The 17,613-nt window shown below is 40.4% G+C and overlaps 2 protein-coding genes across 3 annotated transcripts in view; one reads left to right on the top strand and one right to left on the bottom strand.

Annotated features, from left to right (window-relative positions):
• rps6ka1 (ribosomal protein S6 kinase a, polypeptide 1) overlaps positions 1–17,536 on the bottom strand; it is a gene marked incomplete at its 5' end in the record, with an annotated part of 76,385 nt that extends 58,849 nt beyond the window's left edge. Inside the window, one exon of one of the 2 annotated variants that reach the window (XM_083791269.1) lies at positions 17,396–17,536. In XM_083791269.1, the coding sequence (XP_083647395.1) occupies positions 17,396–17,536 (141 nt within the window). Of the gene's footprint in view, positions 1–8,200; positions 8,339–17,395 lie in introns of those variants that run through there. The other variant, XM_083791268.1, reaches the window with a different exon arrangement.
• The window catches only part of cnksr1 (connector enhancer of kinase suppressor of Ras 1), a 41,970-nt gene continuing 41,820 nt past the window's right edge, over positions 17,464–17,613 (top strand). The window contains 1 exon segment of the mRNA XM_083791272.1: positions 17,464–17,586. Coding sequence (XP_083647398.1) covers positions 17,535–17,586 — 52 coding nt within the window. The 5' untranslated portion in view covers positions 17,464–17,534.

Genomic DNA, 17,613 nt, shown 5'->3' with positions numbered 1-17,613 from the left:
TCAAACATTTATGGACCTTTTTTTTTAAGAAATAGTCCCATGCCCAAAATTAGAGACTCGATAGTCTTATGAATTGAAAATAAACAATGTACATGTTTTCTTTCTATTTAGTATAAATCAACCTTCACAGTACTGTATGTGTACATCTCACTCCGCTTTCACACAAAGCTAATGAAAATATATGGCAATGCGGATAAAGGACATTACACACACACACACACACACACACACACACACACACACACACACACACACACACACACACACACACACACACACACACACACACACACACACACACACACACACACACACACACACACACACACACACACACACACACACACACACACACACCTAAAACAAAGGCCCCTTCACCCCCACCCCTCTTCCGCTATGAGCTTTGTGAGCTTTGTTTGATAGAAGAAGAGAGGGACAACCCTGAAGTCACACTTCCTCTGCCGCACTCCCTTCCTTTATACTGCACAAACATAAGCAAAACAGTGACAAACTAACTCACTGTCCTCTAGACACAGCACAGAGAGAGGAAACCACAACGAGAGGTACTGTAGTGGCAGAGACGAAATAAGCTCTACCATGTTTAAGAGACATAAAGGCCTTCTCTCGGGCAGAGGCCTAAATCTGAATCTAATTGACTCTATTTGTAATAGCCCACAATACCCCCTTCACTGTACCAATCCAATGGTGCATTTGGAAACGGGCTGAATTCACTTCCTGACTACTCTAATTTGAAAACAAATCTAACTATTAATTTGAGAGATGTTTGTCTGTCTGTCTGCTGCTTGCTTATGAATCCATCTCTAAACTCGATGGCGCTCGGCATGCCTCCACACCCTTCGCACAACATTGTCGGGTTATGATTACTAATGCACGATCTCTTGAGAACGAGGCGAGCCTCTCTCTCTCTCAACGATCTAAAATGCATGTATCAATAATAGGTTATGATCTTTCTTCGAACGGGTAAGGACTAGTAAATACAATATAGTGTAGCCTGGGTGGAAGCTGGAAGGTATAACGCATTTTCTCCTAACAGACCAACTGGACACTGATGATGGCCATGAAGTGACTGAAGGTCATATTTGGCTGAACCATCCTGAGCTGTAACAGCTATCCTGACCTGTACGTGAGAGAGAATTGAGGAGACAGACCGAGTGTAAGGAACTCATGTTCCTCTGTTATAATTTCTACAGTAGGTCTACTATGTCATTTTTGGTCTTAGAAAGACAATATTGAAGTTGAACCTTTCTTCCTTCACAGTTTCTCCCTTTAGCACGATGTGTGTGGCTGCTGTTTAACCCGGGATGTTGAGGGGCAACAGTTGGACTCCCTAGGAAGTGTGTGAGTGCGTGTGCTGTGCATATGTGAATGTGTATGCCTAGCGTTGCCTTCCAGAGATTGAAGCCCCACACGTTTCAACATCATTAGCTCTGCATGACTGATCCAAGTGGCCCAGTTAACTACATGCCCCCCCTGGGCTTCCTTAGTGAGAGCAGAGTACATGCACACACACACACATGCACACACACTAAAAAAGAAAGTTACACAAATGTGTGTCGTTTACATTTCAGCTCAAACTAAAGCATTTTCCAAGTCATTTACTAGATGCATTTGGAATACTGTGTTGTGCATAAACAGACACAGAAACACCCACAAATTGGGGTGAGTTCAAAGCAAAATAATTTACAGGTGCCAAGCATACTATAGCCAGACCAACCTATTAAATAAAAAAGAAAGAATGGGAAAGCAAACAAATTTAAAGTGTTCATCACAGGTCATGTGTGGTTAATAGATACATCTTAAGTGTTAATGCTATGACAACAACACTGCCCTGTAACCTAGCAACAAAGCAATACAATAATCATGTGACATGTCCTGCCTTACCTGTAATCATCATCATATTTGCTAAATGTGCACACATAATCACACACCTACTGTACTGTACAAGCAGACACAATGTCGCAGACAGAGTAGTAATTCACTGCCACACAATCAACACATACTGCTTTAAAGCAATTCACAAACCCCCAAATCACGTTTTCCACCACATGGAAATATTTCTCACTACTCTGCGATTTACTTGTGAAAGCAGTGAATTTGCACCAGGTAGTTATAGCAGCATCAATGTCCTCACTGTCAAAAATACACTAAAGTCACACTCACACACGGCCTCACCAATGGGACATGTGTTAACTGTAAAAGTTAAAGAGGACATTACGGAGCACATATCAAACTAGGAACCGTGTTCCCACATGCCTTCACCCATTCTCCTTTACTGCACGCCCACAGCCCTGCCCAAGTGTTCTAGAGGTCACACCCAGATTAGCTGCAGCTAAGCCCACAAACGCACTCTTGCATGTGCACAGCAGCACACCCACAGAAAGTGAGAGAGAGATGAGAGAGACATGAACTCATGGATCCACGTGTGTATGCATGCACACAGTCGAGTAGCTGAGTCGACACTGCTGACCACACCTGACTCTGGGACTAGACAATGGCACACATTCCATTTATTAACCCTAACCTTTCACTGTCTTTCACACACTCAACTCCTAGTGTAAAATGCGAACTCCTCCAGTATTCTCTGCCTTTTCTCACATCTACAGTACCACAAGCTTTTCTTATCTTACTTTCTTATCACCAATAAGAAGAATGTAATTCAAATCTCATTTTGGGATTTAGATTGGCATATAGCCAACAGGAAAAGGCACACCAATGTTTAATAAGGCGATCACTTCATTACGAGTTACTCATTAACTACATGCCATGTGACTACTTCGTGTTAACCCATTGTAATCAAGGCCTATGAAAAAGGCCTGTCTACTGTCTACGAAAAGTGATTTTGTGATTTTAGCTGTTCACAGAACTGTAATCGTGAAATTGTGGTTAAAATTGTCAATGCTGCATCCGGCATTTTAATTTCAAGGACCCCCATAACTCAAGAGTTACAAACCTGTAAGGGTCCATTGGGGTCCATTTGGAACCCCCTTCCTGGACCCCACTTTTAGAACCACGGTCCTAGATTTATTTGTTAAAATTATCATATCGGTCCGGATCAGTACTCGCTATGGACCGATAAATTATGCGTATCGGAATCGAAATGGCATCGGTACATCTCTACTGTTCAGCAGTAGAATTCGTGTCGTTCTTCCCAGTGGAACTCCTCACTGTCAGGAGACAACACCCTCCCCAAGATCAAACAGCAAAGGCCTATTCATACTAGGCCTAGTTTTAGATGTGATAAAGTGACCACCGAAAACATATGACGTCACACCGCGGTGATAAGCAACTCACCGCTCATCTCTCTGTATTTACTAAACCGGTCACCTGATCACCTACAACTGGAGTATGACAGGGACTAGAGGGCGGAAAACTACTAAATTGGGAGAACATGAAGAAAGCAAAAAATATATAAAAATCATTGCGGTCATTACAGTACATACAGGACAAATGTAGCACTAAACAATGAGCAACAAATGCATTAAGAATATTAAAAAAATACAAAAATGTCACCATAAAGATAATAATAATGATAAATATATTCGAACTAAATGGGATTATTTTATCCATAACTATGCGCCATCTTTTCAGAAGATCACACATTTTGAAGGAATGATATGGCAAACAGCATATGTGTAGTAGCAATGGGCAAAAAACAATGAGTGCTAGGGGTGCTAAACGAATCATGTGGACACCACATCGCTAATCTGGTAATAGCATGGGCTCACGACACAACAAGAGCAGATTGGGGATAATTTGTTGGAGCTCATCTCATCGAGGCGATTCACACAGGATTAGAACCACATGAATCATAGCATCGCTATTCTGGCCTGGGCATGTGATAATAGGAGAACATTTAGTGAAAATAGAAGCACAAACATGACGCAATGTGAAAAGGAGGACCAGGTACAGATTCCTGGCTCCAGAACTTCCATTGACAGACGTATACACTGCCATTGTATACGTCTGTCCTCATCTTGCACAGCATGGCAGTCGATCCAATTCCCGTTCATAGCACTTCTCTGGTTTCAAAACAAGCAGATACTTGTACAATGTACGAGCTAAAATATGTTTCAGTGAGTAAAAAAAAGTTCCATAAATGTTTGAAAATTGGATTGCCTATTTTTGCTAATTTATTTACTATTTATTTATTTTAAGCCAGTAGAGTATAACTTTGATAACAGCCCTTCACTTGGTTCCCATCATGCAGCTCAGATTCTGTCTGAGGGCTCAGAGCAGTTTTTTGCAATAAATAGTGTTTTTAGGACACCAAAACACATTGAAGCTTTACTGCTTCTTAAAGAAACCACACAATTTGGCTGAAGGGAGAGTAGAATAGAATTCCCAACTGAATGCCAGATTAGTGGCTCTGATGCCGATCCCAAGTTTGGAAAGTCCACAGCAACCGATTACAGATGTTTTGACCAATAATTTGCAGTGAAAAATCATGACATTTTTCGTTAAGTTTACCAAACTTCAATATATGAAAAGAACATTTGACGAAGAATATTTGAAGTAAATATAAAATACACAAACTAAACTTTAACCACTTAAGCGCTCTATTCAAAAATGTTCTTTTGAAACCAGCTCAAATGTGTATGGAGGATGGAGATTATAGGAAACACCATTGAAAGGCTTGTCCGACGATGAGAGGGGATGTTGCTTAGGGGCCTCTGAGACAGTCAGAAACAACCCTGAGGCTAATTTACACGTTGTCAGACGAAATGTGTCAGCAAAACTGAAAACCACAAAGCTTTTTTTGCTCTTAAAAATCTGTTATTTACTTTAATGTGCTATACATTCATGCAACAAACTATAAACTAGGCTTCACCCATCACTATCCATCTTTTCATCACTATCTGGGAAATCTCCCTGGGCTCCATGTCCCTCTGCCACTACATCAATGTTCACCAACACTGTCTAAAATCTCTTTCTCTGGTCCATCAATCTCAGCCTAGAGCCGTCACTCTGTCTCACCAAGACCCAAGAGTACGCATCTGGATGCCAGGGCTAGTGACATAGTAAATGAGTAAGAGAGGCTTCTGGGATGCCAGCTAAACGGGACATATCCCATGTGACGCTGTCTGACCCAGACTGCTGTAACGGAATTACTCATTGCTGTCTAAGTACACTGATAGACTCTGAAGTCTCTAGTGGTAGCACTGCTGGGATGTATAGGAAGCCATGTTAGTGGCACATAGATGATAGCACGTTTATTAATATAGGCCTCTTTGGATTTTCATGAATTAGGCCCAGAATTTTGTGAAGAAGCTAGAGTTGTGAGAATAAGTCCCACCTCTCATCACTGAGTGTTTTGTGAATAATTATGGTAATATCAGTCTGCCATCTAGCATTACTGTGGATCTTTCTTCCTATCAAACTCCCTTGCTGGCTAGCTTTGGGGGGGGGGGGGGGTTATCATACTTTCCTGTTATTCCACGCAATGTGTTTTATTAATATAATGTAGTAAATGTACGAGTATTCTTTTTCACTCCGACTTAACACCCTGGATTTATTGAGTAGGAGTAATTATTCAGCAGCAAAGGATATGATGCTGGGCAGAGAGAGGGGATGCGTCTATAATCAAATGAACCTAGTGAGGTGAGGTCAGGTGCATGAATTAATTGCTGCTATCTAGGAATGTCATTGAGGACACCATGGCATAATGCATTGGTACTGCACATAGAAAGCTATTCATTAAAAAGGAGATGGGAAACAGAGTATGAATTCAAAGCTTCCTTCGCTTGTCCAAACAACAGCTAGACAGTCCTAGATATCCAATTACAGAAGAAAGAAACACAGAAAAAGGATAATACTTTAAACTAGTTCAGAGTTAGCTAGCACAGGATTGACAGGAACTCTCAGGTACACAGACAGATTTCTAAAGGCAACACATCCTGTTGTTATATACTGAATTCATCTTAGATGTCCAGTTGCTGAAAATGAAATGAGACCTTTTGATTTCAGGGTCCCATCTGATCCTAAAAGAAAATGTGTGCTTCGAAAACCTCACTGCCATGAGATTGGCACATGGCACTACTGATTATAGGCATATACTGTAGGCAACATTTTAGCCAAACTTTAGCCAAAATACAGTTTAGACAGCAGCAGCACATCCAAGATGGGAAGTGTTTCACTCCCAGTTATTCTGCATCTAAGTGCTTAGAAATCACAGCTCCATTTGAGTATATCCACAAACTAAAAGTATTTCACTAAATTATAATTATGTGAGTGGATCCATGCAAGCAGGCTGCAAATAACAATGCATTATAGTGAGTGGTGGTGCCTTTCTATGAACACAAACAGGTTGTTACAACCTGTTTGTGTTCATAGAAAAGTTAACAGTTCAACAACAATGGCTATGGGCTATGGCATATCCACTGTATGCCATAGCCTTGCTACACTTGAATGATAAGAATCTACAGGGTCTTTCTTCTACTTCAGGAAGTAGGCCTACATACTGTAACTGAGTTACCCAACTCAATGTTCCTTATCTCAAATTGCCTTCCTACCAAAAGAATGATAACATGTACTGTATTGTACGTATTACGTAGCTTAAATGGTGCAGTGAGTTAATCCTATAAATAGGACACATAGTAGGCACGTAGGGATAACATTTAATACAATCTAAAACTAATAATATTACAAAGAAAGGGACATCTCTTTCATTAGGTTTTTCCACTGATTATAATTAGTTGAATTACGGTAAGGCAGCATGCTACAATGCTACCCTGGGGCATTTTGTCCTAAACGCTATTTAAGCTTATAATGTATACTCCAGTGACACAAATACTAGTCTACAGAGTATAAATTATAGCTTCATTCTGCAGAGGCAGAAAAATCCAATTAATTATTTCTTCTTAATTCTTTAATATCAGACAAATATGCGAGTCCACAGAGAATGAAGAACTTTCATTCAGATTATACAATATAGACCCTTTGTTCTTAACCTTTTCAGGCTGTGACCCCCCCCCAAAAAAAATGCAATTTGAAATGGGGAGCCCCCATCCTACTTGGTGGAGTAGGAGTAGGAGTTACATTTTCATTGACTAGGTTCTAGGACGTAATAGCTGAGCTACATGTTCACAAATGCAATCTTTCAATTCAGGTGTTAAAAATGTCTAAAATCCTTAAGTTGCCACTTTAGAAATGTGCAGATACCGCATATACTTGTACTGTATGTTGGTTTGGTTACTGTTGAGTGAGAACACAATGTTGCACATTAAGCAAACCATTTGGGGACCCCCCTAAAACCAAAACTTAAAGCAAAAAAAGAAATCCCAAGACTGAAAATGTTTTTTTGCAAATCTGCACTGATCTCATTAAATGATCCCTATGAAATTCTCAGGACTGAAATCCGTCCCAGGACTGAGAACTTTAAGCCCTGCCCTAAAATGATTTGGGGACCCACAGGTTAAGAAACACTGTAATATTATATAGTCAACTGAGCAGCAGCAGTATGGCTGAGCACTGGACTGGACTGCAGATCAAATAGGCTTGTTTCTTCAGTTGTAAACTCTGGCAGAGTTATCAATCTAGATGGCAAATACGTATCAGACTGTCCCACAATTAGCCACATATTTTAATTCCTCTAGTCTGGTGTGTGGTATACATATTTAATGTATGCCTGCACCAACTATAAAAACATGTCAACAGTTATATCAATGAATGAGTGTGGTACACAAGATAACCATATGATGGATCCTAGATTAATTCAGTCATTATAGATATATTTTGTTTTTTAACGTTTACTTTATCTGGTCTGCATATTTGCGTTGACTACCCCCTTGTATTGTTAGGCAAAATATATATTTTTGTAAACATTAGGCACATCCCCAATTATGATTTGTTGTCTTCTTTACTATAAAATGAATAAACTGTTAAAACTTCAACGTATGTACAATGTTTGGTACTGTAAGCAAAGATGGAAGATTTATTTTCACCCACTGTTTTACACTGTGTGTGGGTAACCTGTGGTGTGACAATCAAGTTGAAGTTTGAAGCTCAGCTGAACTATGTTATGACTACAGTTGGTCTGTTTGATCTGTTCACGTCACAAATGAATGGACCAATTAACTCCTGGTCGATGGGTGACTGGGAAGGAACTGATGGTCAAATCATTATAGTTGTAACACTTCAATCAATACATTTAACTAAGTGGTGAACTGCAACAGTCATTTACCTCCGTTTCGAGCTGCACAAGTTCCATTGTGGGCCATGGTTCCGCGATTTGCGCAAGAGGCATGTTTGCAGGATTTGGACTTCTGAATTTTGAGTTTATAGTTAGTTCACTCTTCCGTCCAGACTTCCAGAATAGCTTCAGTTAAGTCTTGGGCGATATTCAGGGGCTCCCAGTCTGGTCACAAGTCCAGGTAGAGACGAGAAGATTGATTATAAGCGCTGACTTTGCTCTCCCCGGGTAGAGAAGACAGCATGCAAGTCGCACGAAGCACAACAAGAGGGCTTACAACAAAACAAACGATATCCCTTTATGATTAAATCGTGGAAATAAAACGAAGATTCCTCAGGTGTTCCAGCTCAGCAACCCTGGGGGTTTGACAGCAGGGAGAAGAACACAATCCCGAATCACTGCAAATACGACTTCCAAAGGTACATTTAAGCCAACGTCCTTGTTATCTGTGCAGTCGACGACGTATTTAGATCTTAGGTTTTCTTCTCCTTGTAATAAAGTGATATATTATCCCTTCCTTGGACAGTGAGGGAAATCTCTTTCTCTCTGCCCGCCCGTCAGCTTTCCTACTAGTAGCAGCGCGTTCAGGGCAAAGAGCCGAGCGCTTCACTGACTGTGATTTGTGAAGCCTGTTTTTTGTGCCTCGTCGTACGACGGTGTCGCGCACCGATAATAGCCGCTCTACAAGCCCACGAGGCGTCGCGCTGCGACGCCCTGTGAGCTTACAGATCGGCTATTTTCGGTGTGCAGGAACTCGAGCTGTCATTGGCCGACTGACTCCAGCAGGAACATTATCCATCCATCCCATGATCCATCCCCCTCCTGGTTTAGCGCCGCCCTACTACTGCTTATTATACGCCATCGTCTGGTGAAATGTATGCATTGCAAATACGTAATGCAATATGATGGTACTGAAAGAACAGCAGCCTACTTTGATATGATGATGATGTGCTTATGGGCCGTGCACTGGCCGTGCTGCAGCAGGTGCATCTATAGAAGAGAACATGTTGATGGTGGCCTGGTGGGCATTCAAAGAGAGATTGCATTGTTCAATCATCTCTACTGCATCAAAAGAAGATAATGAATACTAGCAGTCTAGCACCATCGTGATCACAGAAGGACATGCAGCATCCACAGAATGTGTAGACTTTTAATGTTGCTGTGACCTGGCTGTGAGAACTCAAAGCTCAGAAATACACTATGATCATCATTTACAGCCATTTATTTGAATCTGCAATTTGTATTCAGACCCTCACCGGCAAATAGAATAGAATAGAATAGAATAGAATAGAATGTGTTTGGATACTGCGCTGATATTACATTGATTCAATGCATTCATGTTATCCATTGATAACAGCTTTTCCAACGATGATCCATGTAATCTTATATAATAGTAGAGTACAGCCTCCACCACTCTTCTTGCTCCATTCAAGGCTGAGTGGCTTCTACTCTCTTGGCCAGCTTTTGGTTACTATTGGCAACTAGAGCGAGTCAATATGAAGGGAGGGCATTTTGTTGAATTACAAATGAAACGAAACAATGAACAGGCACAAAACTCTACTTGTACGTATCGGGTGTCCAAAGGGGAGCTCTTTTGATGTTTGTGTGGTGTATCTTAAACACAAGATGGTGGTGAAAGGGGTTGGCTGACCTCACCTACAACCTACAACATAGGTTTCATTGTTAACCACTTGAAGCATAGCGTGCCTATTCTGGACATGGCACTCATTTAGCGAAAATAGCCACTCTACCAGTTCACAACCCGTTGCGTTGTTACACGCTGTGTGCACGTAGATCACCTGTTTTCAGCAAAGATATTTGTTGCAGAGGGAGAAAAGATGAGTCAAAGAACAGACTTGAGTTCAACAGTCTGTTCAACGACATATAGACATATATATATAGGATTTAAGTGGTTAACCTGTTATTAATTCAACTTGTCATCTGACAAGTTGAAACGCATTCAGCATAGACACACACCCAGTCCTACACAGTCCTGTCAGTAGTTCTTCTGGACTTTGTATCCCTTGGTAGAGTAATAACCATGTTTTTTATGATTCACATACTGAACCACACCTTCACAGTAAAATCCAGAGTGTTATTAACGATGAAAGTGTGCAAATGGACGTTATGGACCCTTACGGGTTAATTGAGTTATTACACCTGTGTGGACAGTTCACTCATGTGTAAATACAGTTTCCATCATGTTTTGGCTGTCTCAGATTTTCTTCTGTTCAAACAAAATGTTTGCCTACCTGACCTGTGAGTAGAGGGACCGGCTCACACATTGGTGAATTCATGGATATACTGTAGACATTTGTGTTTGTAACTGCAGGTTGTTTCCCATCCTAAATGGTAAATGGTGCATTTATATAGCGCGTTTATCGAAGGCTAACAGCAACCTTGCAGTTACCATCCAGCCACTCTACCCCTAAGCCACCACTGCCACATCCTACACATGCATGCTCACACACAAACACGCATGCACGCACATGTGCACACATGCACACACGCATGCACGCGCTCACGCACAGCTCTTGTGGTTTCCATACATACAGCTAATATGTTTTCTATTGCACTTGGACAAAGCCTTGCCACATTGCTCAGAGGGTGGTTGGTTAAAATGACACCAAGAGGAAGCTGGGTTATCCATCACATTATGTGGGAAGGGAACAGTCAAAGTCAATGGCATCCCTTAGCTCTAATAACCCTCAGCATTGTCTGTGTGATGGATAAGCAGCTGCCAATAGCAGCCTCATGGTACCTCATAACTCTGCATTGGACTGGGTTATTTAGCAGCATAGCCCCACAGGTCATTACTCCTCTCCTTTTCTGCCTCTCTTCTTTGGTGCTCTCTTTTTCCTCTTCTCTTCTCAGTTTGTCTCTGCTTATTTCTCTCATTCAAAAAAATGTCTCATTCCCTCTTAACCACTTTGTTTGAACCTACTCTGGAGGGGCAACTGGTGAAAATAGCCAATTGGCTATTTTTCTGCAAAGACATTTGGTGTAGAGTATAACTGCCTTTCTCTCCGTCATTTCTCTTCAAGGGTGCCAGTACATCAGGGGAATGCTTTATACATGGCCCCTTGGCGAGATGCATGGCTTCCAGACATATAGTATGGCCAAGAGGCAAAAGTTGCATCTAGGGTCTAATGAAAAGAACATCAACAGGAGGACATTTAAAGAGGAACCAGGCCATGATCCTCGCTATGCCTTAGTAAGCCCTCGCAAAACGGAAAAGGCAGATTTTGCTCTTTAAAAATCAGTACAGTTTATTAAGATCACAGAAGTAAACATTAGTGCATGCGTCTTTAAGACCACATGAATGACCATAAGGGAAACATGCTTAATACATGTATAAGGCGTATTAACATATCTTACTTAATAGAATATTAATGTATACACTGACAGCCTGTCGGACTTATTATGTCTAGACAGGAAATACTTTCCATTATAGTGACCATAGACAGTCAAATCCAGTGTTACAAATGGATAAACACCAAATAAACACTTTTAGATCAATGGAAATTTGCAGTATGCCGTAGTATGCAGTATACAAATGGCAATTTTTTTGGGGGTGGCATTTTCCTTTTAATCGATAGGACAGTGTAGAGAGTGACATACAGAGTGACAGGCAGCAAATCAATCACCAGGCTCGGGAATCAAATCCGGGACACACTGTCAGTCATCAAAGCCTATGTGCTGGCTCGCCTTAACCACTTAATCGCATCAGTGCCTTAACCACATCAGCGCCAATGACCAAGGGCAACAGGGAACCTCTTCCTTTTCTTTGTGCAACCATTGTGACATCACAGGCGATGGTCGTGGCTCAGAGGTGTTCCCCATTGAGAGTTAATAACGACCCTGGGGGGAACACCACACAGTAGCACACTGTTGGCTGGAAGTGAAGGATCATGGGTAAAATCAGTCAGCCCACACATGTGCAATGACGTGAGACACCACTAGACTGTTGTTTGTTGGTTTATGCTTATTGATAAGTGAAGTGAAGTGAAGTGTGCGTGCGTGCGTGTGTGTGTTCGCGCGTGCGTGCGTGCGTGTGTGTGTGTTAGGGGCTCTCAAACGCCCCAGGAACATCAGCTGTCTGAACGGAGACAACCAAGATGACAGATTTTAGTCCCACGATAGCAACAGCCTCCAAACTAGGCTAGATAGAATGATAAGATGACAGTTGTTTTGCCCTCATTCTTAATTTGATTTATAACCAAACAGATGGTGCTTTTATTGCACTCTCTTTCTTGCTTGTACTGTTGTGTACCTAATCTGTGAAGGTGTTACATAAAGTTAGGTGGCAGCTACTGAACAAATGTGTGTGTATAATAGGCGTGAGTGTGAATGTGTGCATCATTAGATTTAAAACATGTTAGTTGTCCATTGAGAGATAACACATGACAAGGCCATTCATGATACAAGAAGAGCACTTTCAGACTTCTGTTCACGCTCAATCAAGCTCAAATGGAGCATAATGCACAATGCTCTCCTAATAGGGTGGCAGAAGAGAAGAGAGCAAATTAATTAACTGCTCAATAACCTGTAATGATCCAGTGTTGTCTACTGACTCTATGACACTAACACGATTACATTTTACTCTGACTCCATGTCAAACTGAAATATAAATAAAACAGAAAATATATTTTATCAAGAAAATAGGCTGGGAGATTTTTTTCCCTTCTTTTTTTAGGGACGATTAATGATTAGTAGGCTACTGTCAGAGAGAGGGAATTGCAAGAGATAGAGACTATATGGCATTCACCATTTACCCACATGAAGCATCTCTATACTAATGACAAGAACATTAATCAAAAGTAGGTGAACATTCAGTGAAAATAGCAAATCTACAAGCTCACAAATGAATACATCCCAAAATGTGATGATCAACAGTGTAACCCAGTACAATATACTATATTCTCTATTATATATATGTTTAATAAACGTAACAACTGGTCATGTGATACTGCCTGGTGACATCTTGTTCTGCATGCTTGTGAATTGTGACTCAACCGAATCATCACACAGAAGACTCTTAGGCCAGCGGGTCTCCAAAATGTTTTAAAAAAATGTGTTTGCTGTGGCGCCATAGGGTGCCGTGATGCAAGTCCACGCGTGCCGCAGAACACTTATTATACAATTTGGAATTCATCAGTAACATTTCAGCTCTAATATTTAAAGTAAAATGGCCCTGACTTGCACTGTACAGTGTACGTGTGGCTTTGTGTGTTTATGCATTATTATTCCGCCCCCAATTCCCATTCAAGTCAATGGCAAAATAAATTACTATGACGTGATCACTACATCATCATCAGACATCATCATCATCATGAAAAAAGACACTGCTCACTTCACACAAGTGTGATTTCTTTTTTGAGGTATATACAGGTTTAATGTTTGTTTTTAGTTCAATGTTTGTTTTAAAAACGCCATTGACAATGGACAGAGGTTTATTGTTTGTTTTTTATTTCAATGTTTGTTTTAAAAACGGCATTAACAATAAAGAAAATGTAATGTTTGTTTTGTCACCGTTTGTTTTACATTATCATTACATCACCTAATCATAGCAATCATAGAGTTAGAATTCCCTCCTCGATGTTGTAAGATGATATGCGCCCCTCACTTCACATGGGTGTGATTTCTTTATATGCAGCACACTCGGCCCTATTTTTATCAGTGCCTTCTTACACCTTATCCCTAAACTTCTTTTTTGTTACTATTTTGAAAAACCTTTTTTAATAAATAGCCGATCTACAAGCTCACAACGTGTCAATGTAGATCGGCTAGTTGAACAATGTTAAAATGCTTTTCAAAATAGTAAAAGAAAAGACAAAAAGGTTTAGGGATATGGGGTAACTGGTAGTGCCCTATCTCCTTGCCAAAAGTAGCAGATTTACAAGCTCACAAATACCACAACACGACACGTTGTGAGCTTTTAGATCTGCTATTTTTGGCGAATATGTTCACCCCAGATCCCAGATACTGAGGTTCAAGTGGTTAAACGTCAAGTATAAAATTATTTTCAATATCCTAATGGAAACAGATATTCTCTCAAGCTTTCCTTGTGTCGTGTCATACTGTATCTTGGGGTTAGATTTAATGTTTACATAACGTGATATGACATAAATGTAATATTTTATAAAGTAACATATAATTCAGGGGTGCAGTGGATGAAAAACTTATTCACAGGGCCCTGAGCCAAAAACACTCGAAAACCACTGCTGTAGGGTTTAAAACAAACAAACAAACAAGTTATATGAGTCACACAAAATGTATTTTGCAGTAAGATAAACAACTGTGAGTGACACAGTGAGACAGAAAACCATTGACTGCTGATAACTGAAGCGACTAGCACTACAGTATAGTAATGACTGCAGCTGAGCAGAAACGGCACGTTGGAACACGAATCTGTCCCTGGTATTTGGGGTGGGTAAATGCAGGCCAAAGGCAAGATCCTGAAACAGACCTACTTAGTACGACAATTTGGAGAAACAACTAAAAATAAGCCTTGGTTTCAGTAACACATGTCAGCACTTCTACGGTGACATTGAAAAGTATTGGCATAGTCTGAATCAATAGGTTAAACTATAGAGAATCGTCATGATAGACATTTACAGTAAATGGTGATAAAAAAGACGGTGATGATATCCATGCATTACGCCATTTACCTGCACACTATTCTAAAGACAGAACTGAATTATAAAAGGGCACCAGTGCCATTATTTTCAATTGGGAACAGGGGAGAGTTTTGTACTGTGAATTGAAAATATTACATTACAGTCTGTAATGTCATATTACATTCTATCTCTCTCTCTGCTTTAGATTGTCCAATCTTTGTCAGTATCTATATGACTAAACAAAGGGTACAGTGACCCAGTCAGCCTCCATAATCATGGCATCGGCCCTCTGTCAATCTATGGAATGAATGATATATGAAGAAGAAGCCAAAATAGGGATATTGACGTTTATCTTTTCTTTTAAAAGAATAGCTACTTTTTGTAGCAGCAGTGTACAGTATGAACACGCAAACTTAAGTTATAATAACTATATGTCAGTTATGTTGCAATTTGACAGCCATACATTCATACTGTATACAATGTACAGTATACTGACAGGGACACTGTGCCATTCAGGCAGTCAGTGTTTTTGAGACTTTTGTCCATACCATTTTCCTTTCTCCACCCTCTGATCTGTGCTGAAAGGGACAAACAGCAGGGGGTGCCAGATATCAGAGGGCAACTCTTTCACGTTAACCTTTTTCAACTGACTTTGGCCTTTTCATCTGAGACACAATATAACCCAATTTTCACTGCCATGGCAGTGTACTTGGTCATTGTTGTGCAAGTGCAAGTTGCAACACACAGTGTAGATATGATTTGCACAAGATACAATGATCAGAAGTAGGCTACAGATGGTAATCTTTAATTCAAATCTATTGTGGTATAATGTGACTAAATAGGAATTGAGCATGAATTGCTTTGAAGATTTGTAGCATAACTATTTTCACTGAGGTTATATATTTAAGGTTAATACATGATAATGTACCTGCAAACGTTCAAAGATACTTTCTATAAATTTGCTATGCAATATTATAATTCTTTGAGCCCGTTATTATAATCATTGCTTATTTAAAAAAGAACATAATTAGTAGACAAAAGCAGAGCAGAGCTATACATTGAATTCCCCAAGGCACTATTTAACTCAAAGTAATGTGCTCAAGACAAAATAACACACCCACAGCAGCTTAAAACAATTGTATTATGCTCCATATATGGCCAATACAGAATTCATTCCATATGTTGATCTGACATCAACTGACCTCATCTGACCTCATCAAACCCTGTACACTCAAGACACTGCCCCCGCTGCCACCCTTAGATCTCCATATATGAAGCTGACCTGTTCTGACATTCCATATGATCTGACCTCCCATGCCAAAGCGTCAGTGCTCGCCCAGCAGTCTGCCGTCACCCATAGGCGGATGCATACAGGCGTCTTACTGTATCTGTGTCCAAACTAAATCAATTGTTACTGGTAATTTTACATTTGATTTGAATAATGAATGGTTATGTCCGGGTGTAATATGCTTACTGTAAACGTCACTGCTGTTTTTATGATATAATTTGAAGTATTGGTCAAACAAGGACACGTTTTCTGTAAGTGGTCATTAAGAGACATTTCCTCTGCTAAGAGAAAAGCCTAATCGTGGACTGGAAAAGAGGATTAGGACTTTTGCTCCAAATAAAGAACAGCGTAATCTTCCCACCGTATACATGACAGAAATAACCATACACTTTGTAATAGTTATTCATTGGTGGAAACTGGAAAGTAACAAATATGTTTACTCATGTACCTTTTAGTAAATTAGTTAGTAGTGGTAGTGGGCTACTAGACTAGAGTATTTCCATGTTTTGATACTTATAGCCTACTTCTACTCCAATATACATGCATCTCAGAGGCAGATATTGTACATTTAACCTTTAGCCTATATGTGACAGCTTTACTTTGCCGATAATAATAATACAAAGCATTAACACATTAGTAGTAGCGGCCTTCAGTCTCGAGAGACCATGTTGGCACAAGCGCACTTGGATTGGATCAGGTGGTGGCTGTGCTGAGGGAACAGTACTTTGTGTGACACATTAACTGAAACATTATTATGTTAAGCTACCCAGCATACAGGCTGAGTAGGCATAATTAAAATCAGACCCACATTTACCCAGCTCCATTAAAATGGTGAACCCATGCATTATAGCCTCGAATCCAATACAAATATAGGCCTATTATGGTGAAAATTAAATGTTCTACTGTAGGCTAGTTTGATGCCAATACTTTCTTTTACTCAAGTAGCTTAAAATATAACATTGAATACAGCTGATCCTTTAACATATTAATTTCTACATTGTGGAATTTGTGGTAGGTCTATCTATAATTTCTATCTATAATTTCTTAGTAAAGAGTAAAGACTCGGCATACTTCTCCCACCATGGGAATCCTTTGTAATATTGCGTGAAAATAACCCTTGAGGAGAGTTTTAAAACAGTTAATTCTATGTATTTTCATCTCCATCGAGTCCCAACCCCATCCCCGTCCCTGGAGACTCTCAGGTATGTGGAGGAAGGGTCTCTGCGTTGTGGACGCGGCTGACAGCTCCTCACTATTGGCCAACAGGGAACACTTTACCTGTGAGGGGGAGTGGTGCTGATCGTCATCGTCGGAGTCGAGATCAGGATCAACTTTTCCTTCGTTCAACGATCCGGAGAAGTAGAAATCCGCGAGAACGGCTTGGAAGTGAATAAACGACTCCAACAGGACTCCGAGCATGGAGCCTATAACGTCGTGGAGTGAGGAGAAAGTCAGCGAGTGGCTTAAAGGTGAGGCGCGTTGTGCTTTTTATAAAG

This window comes from Protomyctophum parallelum, assembly GCF_964188405.1.
Source record: "Protomyctophum parallelum genome assembly, chromosome: 20".
Lineage (NCBI taxonomy): Eukaryota > Metazoa > Chordata > Actinopteri > Myctophiformes > Myctophidae > Protomyctophum > Protomyctophum parallelum.
The sequence above is the reverse complement of the archived record's forward strand: the minus strand, read 5'-3'. Positions and strand labels throughout refer to the sequence as shown.